This window comes from Aulonocara sp. 'chitande type north' Nkhata Bay, linkage group LG18, assembly GCF_057382095.1.
Source record: "Aulonocara sp. 'chitande type north' Nkhata Bay isolate Kocher_YH1m ecotype deep benthic linkage group LG18, A_spYH_male_GT1.1, whole genome shotgun sequence".
Taxonomy (NCBI): Eukaryota; Metazoa; Chordata; class Actinopteri; order Cichliformes; family Cichlidae; genus Aulonocara; species Aulonocara sp. 'chitande type north' Nkhata Bay.
In genome coordinates this window covers 13,804,501-13,821,227 of record NC_141361.1, presented here as the reverse complement: position 1 = coordinate 13,821,227, position 16,727 = coordinate 13,804,501, and the positions used below count along the sequence as shown (strand labels likewise).

Here is a 16,727-nt window from a genome sequence, read left to right as displayed (position 1 = left end):
CTGAGATTTAGGGTCCTTCTTTATCTAAAATTCATTCTTTGTCTTTTCCCTTTTTTTGCTTAAACTGGTGTTGTCAGCGTTTAATCTCGTCAAAATGACGTTAACGGCATAACTGCGAGGGGCTGCCCCACGCACAGAGCGATCTGTGCTTACTCGCTAACTGATATTTGCTGCGTTAATGCAACATCATTTTAACGAGATTAACGCTGACACTAGTTTAAACCTGTAAAGCCTAAACAATGAAATAAGTATCAGAATTTTTTTTTTTTTTTTTTTTTTAAAGCGATAGTGTTTATTGAACCTCACGACAAATAAATAGACACTTTGTGAACAAATTAAGCACATAAAAGATCTGAAGTCACCCAAACTCTCAATGTGAGAGCCAAAGAAATGTTTATGTCATGATTGGGCTAAAATAAACCAATCAGAGAGACAACAAAACCTTAAAGTGGCCAAAACAACCATCTGGTTCATTTTTTTTTTTTTTTTTTTTTTTTTTTTTTTTTTTAAATGAAGGAATGCAAAGACCACAGGAGACGGCTAAAGTGGATGATGACAGAATTGTTTCACTGTTAACAAAAGCAGCCTTCCAACACCTAACTTCTTTAGGAGGTATTAGTATTACCGTTAAGGTCTACAATCAAAAGATGACTTCACAGATGTAAATACAGAGTGCTTACAACAAGGTGCAAGCCACCGGTTACACTGGAGAACAGGAAATTTGATTTAAGGTGAAATTTATTTATGTAACACATTTCCAGACAGACGATGCTGCACAAAGTGTTTAACAATATAAAAATGCCATTAAAAAGAAACGATGTAAAACAATAACAATATAAAGCAATGATAGGACAATAAAAGAATTAAAACTATAACTAAGACTATTAAATAAGACAAATGCTTGTGTGTTAAAAGCCAGGGCATAAAAATGTGTTGTTAGTAGTGATTTAAATGGATCAACTATTTGTGCAGATCTATTTTATATTAATATAATATTTAGGGGAAGACTATTCCAAAGTCTGGGACCTGCCACAGAGAAGGCTCTATCACCACGAGATTTGAGATGAGTCCATGGGATGGATAGCATTAAGTTTGAGCTAGACCTCATGGTTTTTCCTGGAGCATAAACAGAGAGGGGCTCAGACAAGTTTCAGCGATGGTGGAGGCGGTATTATGGTATGGGCATGCATGACTGCTGGTGTTTATATTGATGATGGGTCGATGACTTCAGCCCAACACAGCATGATTTTCAGTTATCAAATGCAAAGCTGAAGGCAGAGACAAAACCTAATTTGTCATAGTCCAGATAATTATGGACATACAGTGGGGCAAAAAAGTATTTAGTCAGCCACCGATTGTGCAAGTTCCCCCACTTAAAATGATGACAGAGGTCAGTAATTTGCACCAGAGGTACACTTCAACTGTGAGAGACAGAATGTGGGAAAAAATTCAGATGGTAGGATTTGTAAAGAATTTATTCGTAAATTAGGGTGGAAAATAAGTATTTGGTCACCTCAAACAAGGAAAATCTCTGGCTCTCACAGACCTGTAACGTCTTCTGTAAGAAGCTTTTCTGTCCCCCACTCGTTACCTGTATGAATGGCACCTGTTTGAACTCATCATCTGTATAAAAGACACCTGTCCACAGCCTCAAACAGTCAGACTCCAAACTCCGCCATGGCCAAGACCAAAGAGCTTTCGAAGGACACCAGGAAAAGTATTGTAGACCTGCACCAGACTGGGAAGAGTGAATCTACAATAGGCAAAGCAGCTTGGTGTGAAAAAATCAACTGTGGGAGCAATCATCAGAAAATGGAAGACATACAAGACCACTGATAATTTAGTATTTATTTATTTATTGTCATTGTCAAGAACAATGAAATTGTGTTTGGGGCTTCCATACAACCCAAAAAAAAGAAGAAAATAATAAATACCCCTTAAAACCCAAGTGTACATATTTAACCCAGTGTGACTCCAATGCAATAAGACAATCCTTAGCAATAATGTTCGTAGAAATTCAGACAAAGACCTGAGAAACATGACAAAATACAACAATGCAACCCATTCAATATTATTGTACTGTGAGATATGATATCAGATATGATAGTTATCTATTTAAGAAAGGGGGGGGGGGGGCAGGAGGGGGAAGAGAATAAAGATATGATGCACCAATGCAGACCAGTTCATTGCAATTAAGAAGTTGGATATGGTTATTGTCCGTGAGAGGGGGGCAGAGAGTTCAGGAGCCTCACAGCCTGTGGATACAGGCTGTTGGCCAGTCTGGATGTTCTGGCCTGTATAGACCTGTACCTTCTCCCTGAGGGCAGCAGATGGAAAAGGTGGCGCGCAGGGTGATGTTGGTCCCGCAGGATACTGTGCACCCTCCTCAGACAGCGAGTGGGGAAGATATTACTGATCTCTGGCAGACTTGTTCCAATAATTCTGCCAGCTTCTTTCACCACCCGCTGGAGTGCTTGCTGATCGGCCTTGGTGCAGCTGGGGAACCACACTAGAAATCCATGATAATCTCCCTCGATCTGGGGCTCCACGCAAGATCTCGTCCCGTGGGGTCAAAATGATCATGAGAACGGTGAGCAAAGATCCCAGAACCACACGGGGGGACCTGGTGAAAGACCTGCAGAGAGCTGGGACCAAAGTAACAAAGGTCACCATCAGTAACACACTACAACGGCAGGGAATCAAATCCCGCAGTGCCAGACGTGTTCCGCTGCTGAAGCCAGTGCATGTCCAGGCCCGTCTGAAGTTTGCCAGAGAGCACATGGATGATACAGCAGAGGATTGGGAGAATGTCATGTGGTCAGATGAAACCAAAGTAGAACTTTTTGGTATAAACTCAACTCGTCGTGTTTGGAGGAAGAAGAATACTGAGTTGCATCCCAAGAACACCATACCTACTGTGAAGCATGGGGGTGGAAACATCATGCTATGGGGCTGTTTTTCTGCCAAGGGGACAGGACGACTGATCCGTGTTAAGGACAGAATGAATGGGGCCATGTATCGTGAGATTTTGAGCCAAAACCTCCTTCCATCAGTGAGAACTTTGAAGATGAAACGAGGCTGGGTCTTCCAACATGACAATGATCCAAAACACACCGCCCGGGCAACAAAGGAGTGGCTCCGTAAGAAGCATTTGAAAGTCCTGGAGTGGCCTAGCCAGTCTCCAGACCTCAACCCCATAGAAAATCTGTGGCGGGAGTTGAAAGTCCGTGTTGCTCGGCGACAGCCCCAAAACATCACTGCTCTCGAGAAGATCTGCATGGAGGAATGGGCCAAAATACCAGCTACTGTGTGTGCAAACCTGGTAAAGACCTATAGTAAACGTTTGACCTCTGTTATTGCCAACAAAGGTTATGTTAAGAAGTATTGAGTTGTATTTTTGTTATTGACCAAATACTTATTTTCCACCCTGATTTACGAATAAATTCTTTACAAATCCTACCATGTGGATTCATGGATTTTTTTTTTTCACATTCTGTCTCTCACAGTTGAAGTGTACCTCTGGTGCAAATTACTGACCTCTGTCATCATTTTAGGTGGGGGAACTTGCACAATCGGTGGCTGACTAAATACTTTTTTGCCCCACTGTAATTTTTAAGTTTCTCAAAAAGAAAAGACATTTTTAAAAAAAAGGTATTCACTTTAAGCGATTTAACTCCTGTAATGTTGAATGCATCATGGTGTTGTGCTAGCGTGATAAAATGAATAATAATCTACACACAGGTAAGCTTTGGTTGAAGTGTCACTTTTATTTGCTTGAAACGAGTCTGGACAGATGCTTTACAGCTCTTTCTTACATCAACAGACAGATTAAAATACATTAAAATTCCTCTACACTCATAGGTGCAAATGGATACATTTCTCTACAGAAAAATACTACAGATTATACAACAATGCCTTCTATGCTGTACATGTGGAATGTGTCGGCTGAATGTGGAACTCATCGATGGAGCATTTAAGGTGCGCAGGGATTTAGAGCATACGTACGGAGTTTCCATGCACACTATTTGGTTTACAAGGCTGCTTGTGCAAAAGTCACTGCGTTTTAAGACACTGAGCAGATGATGTTCACTGGGTGACGGATGAGTGCTCACAGAGGCAATAAGGTCAATGAGATTACAGGCACTGCAAAGACGAGTATATACATTCCCAGATCTGGTTTTCCCACTGCTCCATTTCATTCAAGAAACAACAACTTACAAATTGTTTCCTGGGACACTTACTGGGGAAAAAACATGTAATTTGATACCAATTACAGGTAAAACAGAGACTCTCTTCCAGACTATTTTGACTTTGAGCAAAACAAAGGAAAAGATAAGAAATAACATTTGCAAAGTCTCTGATTGAAATAAAACTGATTAAAATAATTATTGCTCTACTTTGCTGGTGATTTCTTTTGCATTAAAATGTCTGAGGTGCACAAAAAAAACAAACCCCAAAACCTTTGTTAATGTAACTTGTGAAAAACTAACCCTAAAGTCTAAAAACTGCCTCTGTTTGATATGTAATCTGTTTATTTTTCCCAGAAATGTTCAATAAACTTAAAAAAATAATAATCAGACATTAAAATAAAGCCCTAAAACTTTTATTTTGTGCTGAGGGTTTGCATAATTTATAGTTACACGTCCCAAATATGAATTTTAAAGTCATTTGAAATGTAAAAAGGCAAAAAATAAATACCACCTAATGCCTCAAACCTGAAACTATACACCGAATATTGTGAAGCTTTCTCATGTGACCTGAGGCGGGAACAGATGATTGGAGAGTGAAGGCTTTTAAAGCAACAGGAAGTTAAGACCAATTTTTAAAATAATAACCAGGTATAATAATAACCAAGTAAACAAATGAATTCATTTCTGTGTAAAAAACAAAACAAAACAAAAAACAAACAAACAAAAACAACCCCAAAACAAGCAAACAGCTGAATTACAGTACATGAAATTAGTAAAAATCTAAATAAATTCATTGACACAGGAATGATTTTTCAAAGAGGAATGGCTTCCACATGTTGCCTCTCTGCTTCTTGTTCTCTCAAACGTGACATAAAAGTAGGATTTTTATTTATTTATTTTTTCCCTTTCTGATGGGCGACAGCGGCGGCGTAGCTTATGATGACGACTGACCCTCTCAAACTCCGCTGTGTAGTGCACGAGCAGAGACGACAGGCAAGATGAAAGCTTGATGATGAAACCCTCACTGCTGGATGTCAGCGCCGCTCACGGCGTGCTGCCAGAGCTGAGGCCGTCCTTCTCTGCCGATATTGACTTCACCAGCTCCTCCACCCAGCGGACCTCGGAGGCCACCTGCTCGGCCAGGACCTCGTAGCGGTTCTCCAGGCGCCCAAACTTGCGCTTGAGGATGTTGGCCGACTGCATAGTGACCCGCGCGTCCTCCTGGCACTTCTTGCGCTGCGTCTGCGTGCGCTGCAGCTCTTGGCGGATGTGGTTCAGGTTGCCAGAGATGCTCTGGTTCTCTTCCTTGTACCACCCCTCCTTCTCCTCATATATCGATAGCAGCGCTGCCACGTCCTCGCGGCAAGAGCGCTGGTTGCGCTCCAACTCCTTCAGGCCTTCCTCAGCCGCCGCAATCTCCTCGAGCACCTGGGAGAAGCGCTCAAAGTTGGCGTAGGTGTTGTTCGGAGGCATGCTGGAGTGGGACTTGATGGTATACTCCTTGAGACGAGTAGTCTTCAGGCGCCGGCGCTCAGTCTTGTGATCTCTGTCCTCCTGGCGTACGTTCCGCCTCTTAATGACCTGAAGAGGTAAAAAGGTACAGGTCTGAAAAACGAGCAAGAATTTGATGACAAGAACCAAAAGATGGGAGTAAAAAGAGTCATATTTTCAGTTGGCCTGATTATCAGATGTGAAATTTCACATGAAGTTCTTCAATTTTTTTCCCACTTCACTGAATGTTTAATCTATAAAGATGTAAACAAAGACTTAAACTGCAAACCTTAATCCAGGGGTGCTCAAGACTGTCATCAATGGTCATTCTTTTCCTGCAAAAGAAAATCCATTAGTGGTGGTTAAATGCTGAAGACCAGGGCACTGTGAGTGCCAGCATCTGCATGAAGTATACAAATATTCTATGCAAATTGTACATTCATATATATATATATATATATAGAGAGAGAGAGATTCACCATGCGCGTGTTTGTTGATTTAGTGTGCTGCATTTTTTCAGTTTCTGCATGTTCTACAATCATTACACTACGTATTTAAGAATTTTTTATCTTCCCGCTGCAGCTGAGCGACCGCTGATTGATTGATTGATCAAGGTAAATAAGCAAAAGTTAAAATTCTGCAAGTCTAGAAAAAAGCTCATCACAGCAGACGACAACAATGTGCTATAGCTAATACATTTCTGGAATTGTGACATCAACAAGCATTGGATAAAAATCATAAAGATATTCTTACTTAGGATCCTTTACTAGCAAACGGCGTATGAAGTCCTTCGCCAGCTCGCTGGTGTTGCTGAAATACTCCTCATCGAAGTCGTAGTTGACAGCTGAGATGTTGGTCAGCGTCTCTTGTTTGGTCTCGCCCAGAAACGGCGAGGCACCGCTCAACCTGTAACCAGTCAGAAACTTTACTTTAGAGCCCGTTTTGAAGAATCAGGTGGTTTCTGTTTTTTTACAAACTATAAGCTTCACTCACAGAATATACGTGATGACACCAATGCTCCTGCAGAGACGAGAGGATAAATAAAGATCAGTAAAAACTGTTAGGTTAAACCACAGCTTCAGAAAGTGGGGGGGGAAACAAAAAAAAAACAAAAACAAACAAAAAAAAAAAAACAGGTTGGTATCTTACCACATGTCTGCCTCCAGTCCAAGTGGCTCATAGTTGACTATTTCTGGTGCTGTAAAACACAGGAATGAGCCCTTTAATTCAAAGCAGATGTAATCTGAAGCCACGATCACCCTCTCACAGGGTCTGACTCACTGCATGGAAACAATCTGGCACAAGGCTGGAAGTGAATATTTAGGAGGCCACGGGCTCTCACCAACAAACTCTGGTGTTCCAAAGATGTTCTTGAACTCGTTTCCTGCTTTGATCTGATGAGCGATCCCAAAATCTATTAGCTTGATCCTGGGGTTGGGGACATTCTTGTCCAGCAGCATGATATTCTCAGGCTGAAAGATAAAAAAAAATGGAGAAAAAAACAAAACAACTATATCACTGAAAGGAGGAGGAGGGCGAGTCGATGACATTAGACACTGACAAAGCAGCATTTTCTACTTGAGCTTTTGAACCGTGACACTTGCATTTTATCACCACTGTCAGCAGCTTGCATACAAGTCCATAAAAATAAGCTTTGCTCCTGTACATGCCATCATCCACCAACTAAAATAATACAGAAATAATCCTATTATACGATTTTTATTCTATCCTCGTGAAGTTAAATGTTGCAGTACAGTTTAAAGGCTTTGGTCACCGTATCTTTATTGATAAAGATTAGTAGTCTTTTCCTTTATTAGAAGCTTATGTCTAACTTTTAGCTATCAAAAATGAGATTAGTACATTAACCCCATTGAGAGTAGTCCTCCCTGAAAATATGATTTCATTAATGTTAAGATATTTAGCCCAAAATATATTTTACCATGTTTTTAGCCCAAAAGAATCAGGGCAGCCGTGTTTGTCTGCTCTCACCAACATGTCATCTACCACCGCTGTATAAGAGCCCCTCAAGTTTCCCCTCAGTGCTGACCTTGAGGTCGAAGTGAGCGATGCGTTTGGAGTGGAGATACTGAACGCCATCCAAGATCTGCTTGAGAAACTGCGTGGCCTCCTCCTCAGTCAGAGATTCTTTCTCTGCCAGGAAGTCGAACAGCTCTCCTCCAGACACCAGCTCCAGGATCAGGATCACATCCGTCTTGTTTTCAAAGATGTCATGCAGGGTGATGATGTTGCTGTGCTGGATCTCGCGCAGGATGTTGACCTCGCGCTCGATCTCTTCGCGGCTCACCCCCCGCCGGCTGGACGACAGCCGCCGCTTCTTGATAAACTTGGCTGCGTACTCGATGCCTGTGCTCTTCTCCTTGCACTTACGGACGATGGCAAACTGTCCGCTGCAGAGAGGAAAGATCAGAGAGATGTCAACGCAATGTTCTCCTACCTCATGTTGTGATGGGGGAAAAAAAAAAAAGATGTTTCTTAAGCAGAAGGCACTGCATGTCTGTCTATCATCATAGATATTTATCAGCAAAGACCTCTAAATGCTGTTAGCTAATAACCTCAGTTGTATCTAGTGTTACACAGAGCAGACAGCTGATAATCAGCTGTCTGCTTGACATTTATTCAGCTGTGTAAAAACTATAACTTCAATCTCAGCCAAACCGATTTACTCAGGAACAAATAAAATACAAAAAAAAAGCCAAACAATAACATATTTAAGTTGTCTAAGTGACTTATATATATTTAACCTGAGTAGTGAAAGACAGCGGTGGGTTTGAAAACGATTTGCCGGGAGTCCGGTGTTCTCACGGCTCTAGTGAGCCTTGAACTCCGGCTAGCTATCGAGTTGGTGAGACGTCCGTTACCCACGTCGGAGCACAAAACGTCGGAGCGCTTTTGAAAATATGTGATGTCTTGATAAACTGAGCAGATATTTTCGCCTGAAAATATGTTAAACGTTTATTTTGTGACCCAGAAAGAATAATAAGAGTAATATTAACACTAACTAGCTGCCACCATTGTTGACAACTGAGCAGTAGTGATGTGCGGATCGATCCTGAAATATCGATTCCTCCGATACCAATCATTTATGTTCTAGAATCGATTCTCACATTAAAATATCGATATTTTAGTAATTTAGAGTAAATTTATAGTTTATCATTAACAGGAACACAGTGGAAAGAAACTATAACATTCAGATCGTCTACATTCAAAGGAACTACTTCCTCTTCCGCCTTTCATAGTCATGTGCGAAATACGGCTGTATAAATGTCTCGCAGCCCCTTGGTGTGCGCACTCACAACAATGGCTGAGCGTAATTGTGCGGATGTATTTTACTTCCACAAACAGCTGAGACGTGGTTTGTGATACATGTGGCAAAAAAGTGCTCCAAGAGTGAGGTGTTGTGGCCATACTTGCCAACCTTGAGACCTCAGATTTAGAGAGACATTCAAAAGGGCTGTTTGGGGGGGGGGGGGTGATAAATACAGTTTACAGTGTTTATTTATCGGATAAAATACGTTAAATGTCACCGTTATTATTGACCCGTGTTCTGACAAACCATCCTACTTTGGCAAAACGTCCTACCGTAGGTAGTTTATGCACATTTCTGCAGTCACAGAGTAATTCCAGCACAAATTTAAGTAGGTATGACGGTTTGCCACTTAATGTTGCCCATCAGAGTATGCTTGTAGCTTATATTCTTAAAGCCAGGGTGGTTTGCCACTTCATTTTACCCGTTAAAGTATGCTTATAGGTAACATTCACAAAGGTAGGATGATTTGCCACTTAATTTTAGCCGTTAAAGTATGCTTCTGGCTCATATTCACAAAGGTAGGACAATTTTCCACTAAATTTAGCTGTTAAATTATGGTTGTAGGTCACATTCACAAAGGTAGGATGGTTCGCCACTTAATTTCGTGTTGTGCGCATGCGCAGAAACAACGGGTAGGATGGTTTGTCGGGTAGGATGGATTCCCAGAACACCGGCCCGGAAACAGCGGGGGTGTCCAAATTCAGAGGCTGCTTCCACCTGAGGACCCGGCCTTCACGGTCTAAAGAAAGCCGGGTAGTATGGCACGAGCTCCCTCGGTGGAGTGAAACTCTGCCGTCTGCTCCTTGCTATCTAGAATATAACCGGGCTCTGGCGTAAACTCTCGACCGTCTCACACTTTCTTTAATTAGTTTTCTGCTTGATGTTTATTCAGCTGTGTGAAAACCCCGGAGGAACCCTCCCGAGGGATTAATAAAGGTAAATTTAATTTAATCTAATAACTTTAATCTCAGTCAAACCGATTTACTCACGAACAAATAAAACACTGAAAAAGCCAAAAAATAACATTTTTAAGTTATCAAAGTGACTTGTATATCATGTTTAACCCGAGTAGTGAAAGACCGCGGGGGTTTGAAAACGATGTGTCGGTCGGCTCAGATATTTGAAGTTTACACGGCTACATTCTCACCTGAAAATATGTTAAAAGAGAAATAAGAGTGATATTAAAACTAAGTAGCTGCCGCCATTGTTGAAAACTGGAATTGGCTGGGTCGCGCTATGAATTCTGCGATATGGTTTTTCAATTTTGTTGTCCGGGTGGAAATTCGGGAGAATGGTGGCTCTTAAATCCTACTACTTATTCCTGCGTCTTTTGGGATCTTACAAAGCTTCAAACGACGCGTCGACTATTAAATTAGTCAGCGACGATTTTAATAGTCGACGTAATCGTGACTAGTCGACTAATCGTGGCAGCCCTAGTCCTATGGCAAACAAAGCACACCCTTTCTGCTTCCATAGGAATTAAGAGGGTCATCAAATGTACTTGATCAACCAATCAACAGTAAGTGTGAGGACCTCTATAAAAGCAGACGTTTTGGGAGTTTGCTGATCTTTAGGATTAAGTCATCCCAGAAGTTTAGATCCTAGCAAATTCACCCTAACATCAGACCATTCAACGCTCAAGTAAACTGCAAAACACACCCAAGAACTACATCTCAGACTCTAGAGAGCTCAGTTAACATGTTAAATGTTAAAGTTTGTTAAATTTTTGGGAAAAAAAACCAAAAACATGGCAGCAAAACTTAGGTTTGCAAAATTGCATCTGAACAAACCACAGGACTTCAGAAACAATCTGCTTTGGACATACAAGACCAAAGTGGAGATATCTGGCCATAATGCACACCAACATATAGCAAAATCAAACACAACACATCAACTGTCAGACACTGTGGTGGAGGGGTGATGATCCAGCCTTGTAATGCAGCCACAGGACACGGGCACCTTGCAGTCACTGACTTAACCACAAACTCTTCTGTATACCAACGTATTCTAGAGTCAAATGTGAGGCCATCTGTCCAACAGCTAAAGCTTGGCTGAAACTGGGTCATGGAGCAGGACATGGCCCCAAGCACAGCAACAAATCTCCAACAGAATGACTGAAAAAAAAAATGAAGGTGTTGCCACAGTAAATTAAAACTGACATCTCAACCAGACTGAAATGCTGTGAAAAGACCTCAAGACAGCTGTGATAAATGAATGTCCAATGTCTCAATAAACTAAAGCAACATAGTGAAGAAGCATGAGCCAAAATTCACCAACAAACCGCACATGATGATGATCAAAACTAGCACCACTGATTAACAATTGTTTCATGATCATTGATGTGCATATTATCATGGCCACTGATCAATGGCCTGCAATCACAGCATTGTAACATGGTGAAAGATGTACCCTGAGCTCCTTCCTCAATTCCGAGATGGTCTTTCCATTTTCACATAAATGTTCCCTGTCCAGGATGTGTACATCCTCATCATTGAAAGAGTCACTGGCCACTGGCCTACAAGTGTAAATACTGCTTAAGCCTGATCCAACTGTGCTGTGCTAGCCTTCTTAGACTGTGAAATTTCCATCAGTAATGGGGCACAGTTAAAAGTCGACGTGTACCGTAAACCAACGCACACGGATCAGCATTTAAGGTTTTGACTCTCATCATCCACTAGAGCACAAATGTGTCATCAGGACACTACAACACAGAGAGAACACCGTCCTAACAAAGGTACTCTTGGGCATTGATCAATGATCATGAAACTGACCTCACAGCCCATTGTTAATCAGTGGTACTGCAATCTGCAGTCAGCAGAGACTGAACTGAAGAAGTTACTTGGATGAGTGACAAAAAGTTTCTGCCACTGAAAGTGCTCCATCCAGAATTAAATTAAATGTCTGTTATCCAAACAGAAGTTAAAATCTCTGACTGAAGCTCAAGAAAGCAAAACAGTGTGTTGTCAGCACAACAAAACAATCATTAACACAACTAAAAACAAGAAAATTCTGTTTTATTCCACATAGAATAAAACAGACATTTGTAAATAAAACAGTGTGGTTTAGATCCATTTAGTATCTGCACACACACACACACACACACCATCCCCTCTCTTACACTACAGCAGAGGTGCAAGGGCACATTGAGAGGCAGTGACGTCACACTTTTGCTGCATTACTGCAGAAAAAAAAAAGGTAAGCCAGAAAGTTGTGTTTCATCTCCAAAAATGTGATGACTCATTCACAAACTATCCAGCACAGCAGAAAAGAATTAAAGATGACATTTAATACAGTGCTGCTCACACATATTAAATATCTAGCCCTGTTCAGATCAGTCCCAACCTGGCATTAAAATCCATCTCAAGCAGCATTTCACATTTAGATCTGTTTTTAATTATGGAAAGCATTGATAAGCTGAAAACTCATCGCTTACACAACTTAAAAAATGTGTCTTACAAATGCAAAAAAAGTGTTCTTACACTTTCAGATGAACTGAAGCACACAGCACAACGGCTGGATAGGACAGCAATGAAGAAGAAAGCAGGGTTTTCACATATAATGCTTTCAATTAAACGTTTTAAAACAGGCCCACAAAGCTTACCTCCCCAGCTCCTCTCCCATCTCGTAGTACAACTCAACATCCTCTTGCCTGAAGCCAGCCATGGTGTGCTGACTCTTACGATGATGATGATGGGAGTAACGCCTTCAGATTTCCTGCAGCCAAAAAATAAAAAAATAACTTAAACGTGGATATGTGACACAGAGGCCACAGACACCACAGAGTACAGAGTATGGAGGAAGTGATAAGACAGTGTTAGCACTTTAGGGCTTCTTCATCCTTATTTGGAGTCAACGCTGCTTTGGAGACTTTTTAGCTGATGTCAGACCTCTGCATACCAGTCCTACTACATCATGTCCTTCCCAGGATCAGCTCTCCGACTCAATTAAAGGGACTACACAACCAACTATGTTACCTTTCACTGGCTAGATAACAAACTACGAGCCAAATGAATCAATGTTTAACTGACAATACACAGATAATGACTTTAAAAAGATGCTAAATTGCGACGTTTATATTGCACTTTTCCATCATAAAAGAAAAACGGCACAAAGGAAGACCTATTTAAAGCAAACACAAAGGTAAACTCGTGAAACGGGATCGTCGTGTTAACTTATTACAATCTGAACACTGATTAAAGAATTTAAGGAAAGAAATAAAGGGAATCCCGACGACGGAAACCAGCTAGCTTAGCTGTGAAGCTAACATTAGCGTCCCGTAGAAACACAGCGCTTAATAAAGACAAAGAAAAGGATTCATAGTAACTCAAATACTGACAACAACGCATATATTTAGTCACACAAAAGTGAAGGGATTTCTACTACAGATACTTACAGTACGGCTGGCTACGAGTGCTGCATTCCTCTGCCAAGTAGTTGTGTGTGAACTCCCCGACTGAGAAAACATCAGGCTAACTGCGGCGGAACACATAGCTTCCGGTGTCCTTCAAAAGTAAAAGCATTAACCTTCGGCGCCAATCAATGCAGTCTCCAAACCACTCACTTCAAAGTCTCCCTCTGATGTACTCATTTATAATCTTGTCCGTCCTGGTCACGCCCAATTGACGTGTTAACATCTTCAATTCCACCACCTCCAGCGCCTGTGTTTTTGTCAGCATATTATTAAATATTTTCAAAATATTAATCATAAGTGTGTTAATAGACCGACAACTTAATGCTACTGATGTTATCATTTTCACTGTCAGACCTGGAATCACATTCATGCACACTGTACTTGCAAGTAGATTTGTGTGTGTGTGTGTGTGTGTGTGTGTGTGTGTGTGTGTGTGTGTGTGTGTGTGTGTGTGTGTGTGTGTGTGTGTAAATGCCTGTGTTACTGTGTAGATACTAACGTTATTGTGTGTCACACACATTCCCTGAGAAGGTGCCCTTAAACTTATGTCTATTTTTATCTCTTCTCCTATGCTAAAACAATCTGAATGTAAATCTACATGTGCCAACAGAGAATGCCAAACTATGTTTCATTTTTCTTGTAACAGTGACTACAAAGATCTATTTTATTCTATTCTATTACCAAAAGGATTTATCCCTCTGGGGCTAAAAAGAAAAGAGAGAAGCGTGAAGTAATGTTTCCATAAATACTTATCAGTAATATAAGATCAACAGAATCATCAAACAAACCTTCAATTCAATCAAGATGTGGTCAGCTTGGGTGATGTCAAATTCTATTTAAGGCCCCACAAAACCATAGCTAGGCTCTCGTTTGGCTTCACAGTTCTTTTTCTTTAGCAATCTTTTTTTTGTTTACAATATCAACCAGCCATAAAAACTAATAAGAATCATTTCACACTATGTGGCAGCACTGTATTAAGTTTAAGTTAAGATCTTATCAGGCAAATAGAAATATTTAGCCTTGATTTTGTAAGAAAACCTTTATTGTGAAAGTTGAAGTAGTTTAAGTTCCGCTGTCGTTGCGCATCTTGACGCAGGTAAACACCGGACAGAAGGGAGGACATATGGAATGACATCATGTTGAGTGAATCAGCCTGCTGCAGTACGTCAGTGAGCAACAAGACCGAGCATGCAGCAGCGAAGATTAAAGAGAGGCCAGAGCAGGGAAGAGGCGCACTATTAGACAGTGAACGTATAACAACGGGTTTTGCTAATAACGACTAATTTATTAAAATACTGTAATTAGACACAATACGAGCATGTTTTCAAAGCTATGACAGAGAGACATTTCTGGAAATTAACATCTGGCTAGTGTAATAGGTCGGGATTTTAGCAGGGGGGTTGACGCAGGGTAGGAATGAACAGAACTTTCATCGACCTTACATTTTCAAAATTAGTTCCCTGACCGGGAATCGAACCCGGGCCGCGGCGGTGAGAGCGCCGAATCCTAACCACTAGACCACCAGGGACTGTGGGCATCGGTTTTTGCGCCTTCAGAATCCTGCATATAATGTTGATATCGTCAGATGGAGGCTGAGTGGAGGTTGAGAGTGAACATGTTTTGAACATGTGTTGAATATGAGCTTGACTATGAGCTTCTGGTTTGTTCCAAAGTTTAGGTGCTGGTACAGCAGAGATAAGATCTCATCAGTGCTTTAATCTGCTACTCTGTCCGACCAGACGCATCTGGTCATCTGACCTGAATGCTGTTCTGAGAGTGTACCTGGTTAAAAGATAAAAAATGTAAGGAATTGCTGGTAGAAACATGCTCTAATAACAACATGTATTTGTTTCTGTGCACATGTATTGATCATAAAAAATATACAGTATGCAAACATCCGAGTAGACCCTCATGTCTTCTCGGATCTTCCCATGCAGTCCTCCACACTCTGCTCTTGGAAATTATGATTGAAGTTTAAGTAAGGACCATATCTTATGATACTAGAGTTTTGAGAGTAGGATATTTAGTTTTGTGCGTAAATCCGGTTAAAAGAGCCAAGGAGTTCATAGTTAGACTTTGATATGTGCTCAAATGTGCGCAGAGTTGACATTGTTTGAAAAAATTAGTTCCCTGACCGGGAATCGAACCCGGGCCGGGGCGGTGAGAGCGCCGAATCCTAACCACTAGACCACCAGGGACGGTAAGTGGCTGGAGATCCCTCACCTGAGTGGGGATGTATATGATAATTGTTTTATCAAAGATAGGAGAATCAGAATCAGAAGACTTTGTTTATCCCCAAGGGACAATTAACAAACAACAGAGCAGCATAACGTTGAAGATAAGGACAATAAGAACAGGCAATAAGATTGAAATAATAAATACACAGAATATACAGTATATACAGTTTTAAAATTACACAGTTTTAAAATTAAAGTGACTGAAGTAAGATAAGATAAGATAAACCTAGTTTATCTTATCTTGTTGTTCAGTAGGGATGACAGCTTAGCCATCATGTCACTGATCACCTCCACTGGGTCCAGATGGCATCCTAGAACAGAGCTGGTCCTTTGGATCAGCCTGTTCAGGCTCGTTCTGTCCCCAGCAGTGATGCTGCTGCCCCAGCAAACTACACTGTCCGTCCTTCTGCAGGAAGCACTGGGTGGAGTTGTGGGAGAGGCCTGCATTGTAGATGGTGAAGAGGAACGGAGTCAGAACTGTTCCATGTGAGGCCCCCGTACTACAGATGACCCTGTCCGACACAGCCTGAGTTCTCACATACTGTGGTCGGTCAGATAGTCCAGTATCTATGTTGTGAGGTGATGGTCCACTTCTATGTTCTCCAGCTTGTCCTTCAGAACTGTGGGAAGAATGGTTCTAGAGGCACTGGATAACTCAGTGAAAATGATTTTTGAACGATGTAGGAGGTGAATGACGGTCATCCACTCCGGTGCCACAGCAGGTTGGTCCAGTGATGAGCTCAGCAGGGGCAGAAGCTGTACCAGGAGCAGCCGCTCCACTTACCTCCAAGATATTGGAATTAATCACCTGCATACAAGTGGGTTTTTTGTTTTTTGGGTTGTTTTTTTTGTATTTGTTTGTAATTTTCTTTTGTATTTTTATTTCTTCTTCTTTTTTTTTCTTTTTTTTTTAGAAATTTTGGGTTAAACATTCTAAGAGTTTTGCATTTTTGAAGAAAATGAAGAAAAATAGTTTCCCTTTATTTATTGATTGATTGATTGATTTATGTATTCATGCTAATGAATTGAAAAACTTTTAACCAAACTCTATAACTCCTCTTTTATTTGTT

General features: G+C 41.1%; 1 protein-coding gene and 2 non-coding genes across 3 annotated transcripts; all 3 read right to left on the bottom strand.

Annotated features, from left to right (window-relative positions):
- Window positions 1-3,747: 3,747 nt before the first annotated feature.
- dapk3 (death-associated protein kinase 3) lies at window positions 3,748-13,558 on the bottom strand. Its single transcript, XM_086272366.1, has 9 exons — window positions 13,403-13,558; window positions 12,611-12,723; window positions 7,729-8,089; window positions 7,024-7,153; window positions 6,831-6,879; window positions 6,675-6,701; window positions 6,435-6,587; window positions 5,971-6,016; window positions 3,748-5,771 (listed from the first exon to the last, which is right to left on the bottom strand). Exons 2-9 carry the CDS (start codon window positions 12,670-12,672, stop codon window positions 5,235-5,237), a joined length of 1,365 nt encoding a protein of 454 aa, XP_086128492.1. The 5' UTR covers window positions 12,673-12,723; window positions 13,403-13,558; the 3' UTR covers window positions 3,748-5,234.
- Window positions 13,559-14,876: 1,318 nt separating this feature from the next.
- trnae-cuc (transfer RNA glutamic acid (anticodon CUC)) lies at window positions 14,877-14,948 on the bottom strand. Its single transcript has one exon. It is a non-coding gene; the product is annotated as a tRNA-Glu (tRNA).
- Window positions 14,949-15,546: 598 nt separating this feature from the next.
- Window positions 15,547-15,618, bottom strand: trnae-cuc (transfer RNA glutamic acid (anticodon CUC)). The gene has a single exon. It is a non-coding gene; the product is annotated as a tRNA-Glu (tRNA).
- Between the last annotated feature and the right edge of the window lie 1,109 nt (window positions 15,619-16,727).

What these genes read in the sequence shown, in the direction of transcription:
- dapk3 (XM_086272366.1), bottom strand. Translation starts at nt 12,672, where the DNA reads ATGGCTGGCTTCAGGCAAGAGGATGTTGAGTTGTACTACGAGATGGGA. An exon ending in TGGAACACCAGAGTTTGTTG is followed by an intron (nt 6,880 to 7,023) that starts GTGAGAGCCCGT and finishes TGTGTTTTACAG; the next exon opens with CACCAGAAATAGTCAACTAT. An exon ending in GGACTGGAGGCAGACATGTG is followed by an intron (nt 6,702 to 6,830) that starts GTAAGATACCAA and finishes TCGTCTCTGCAG; the next exon opens with GAGCATTGGTGTCATCACGT.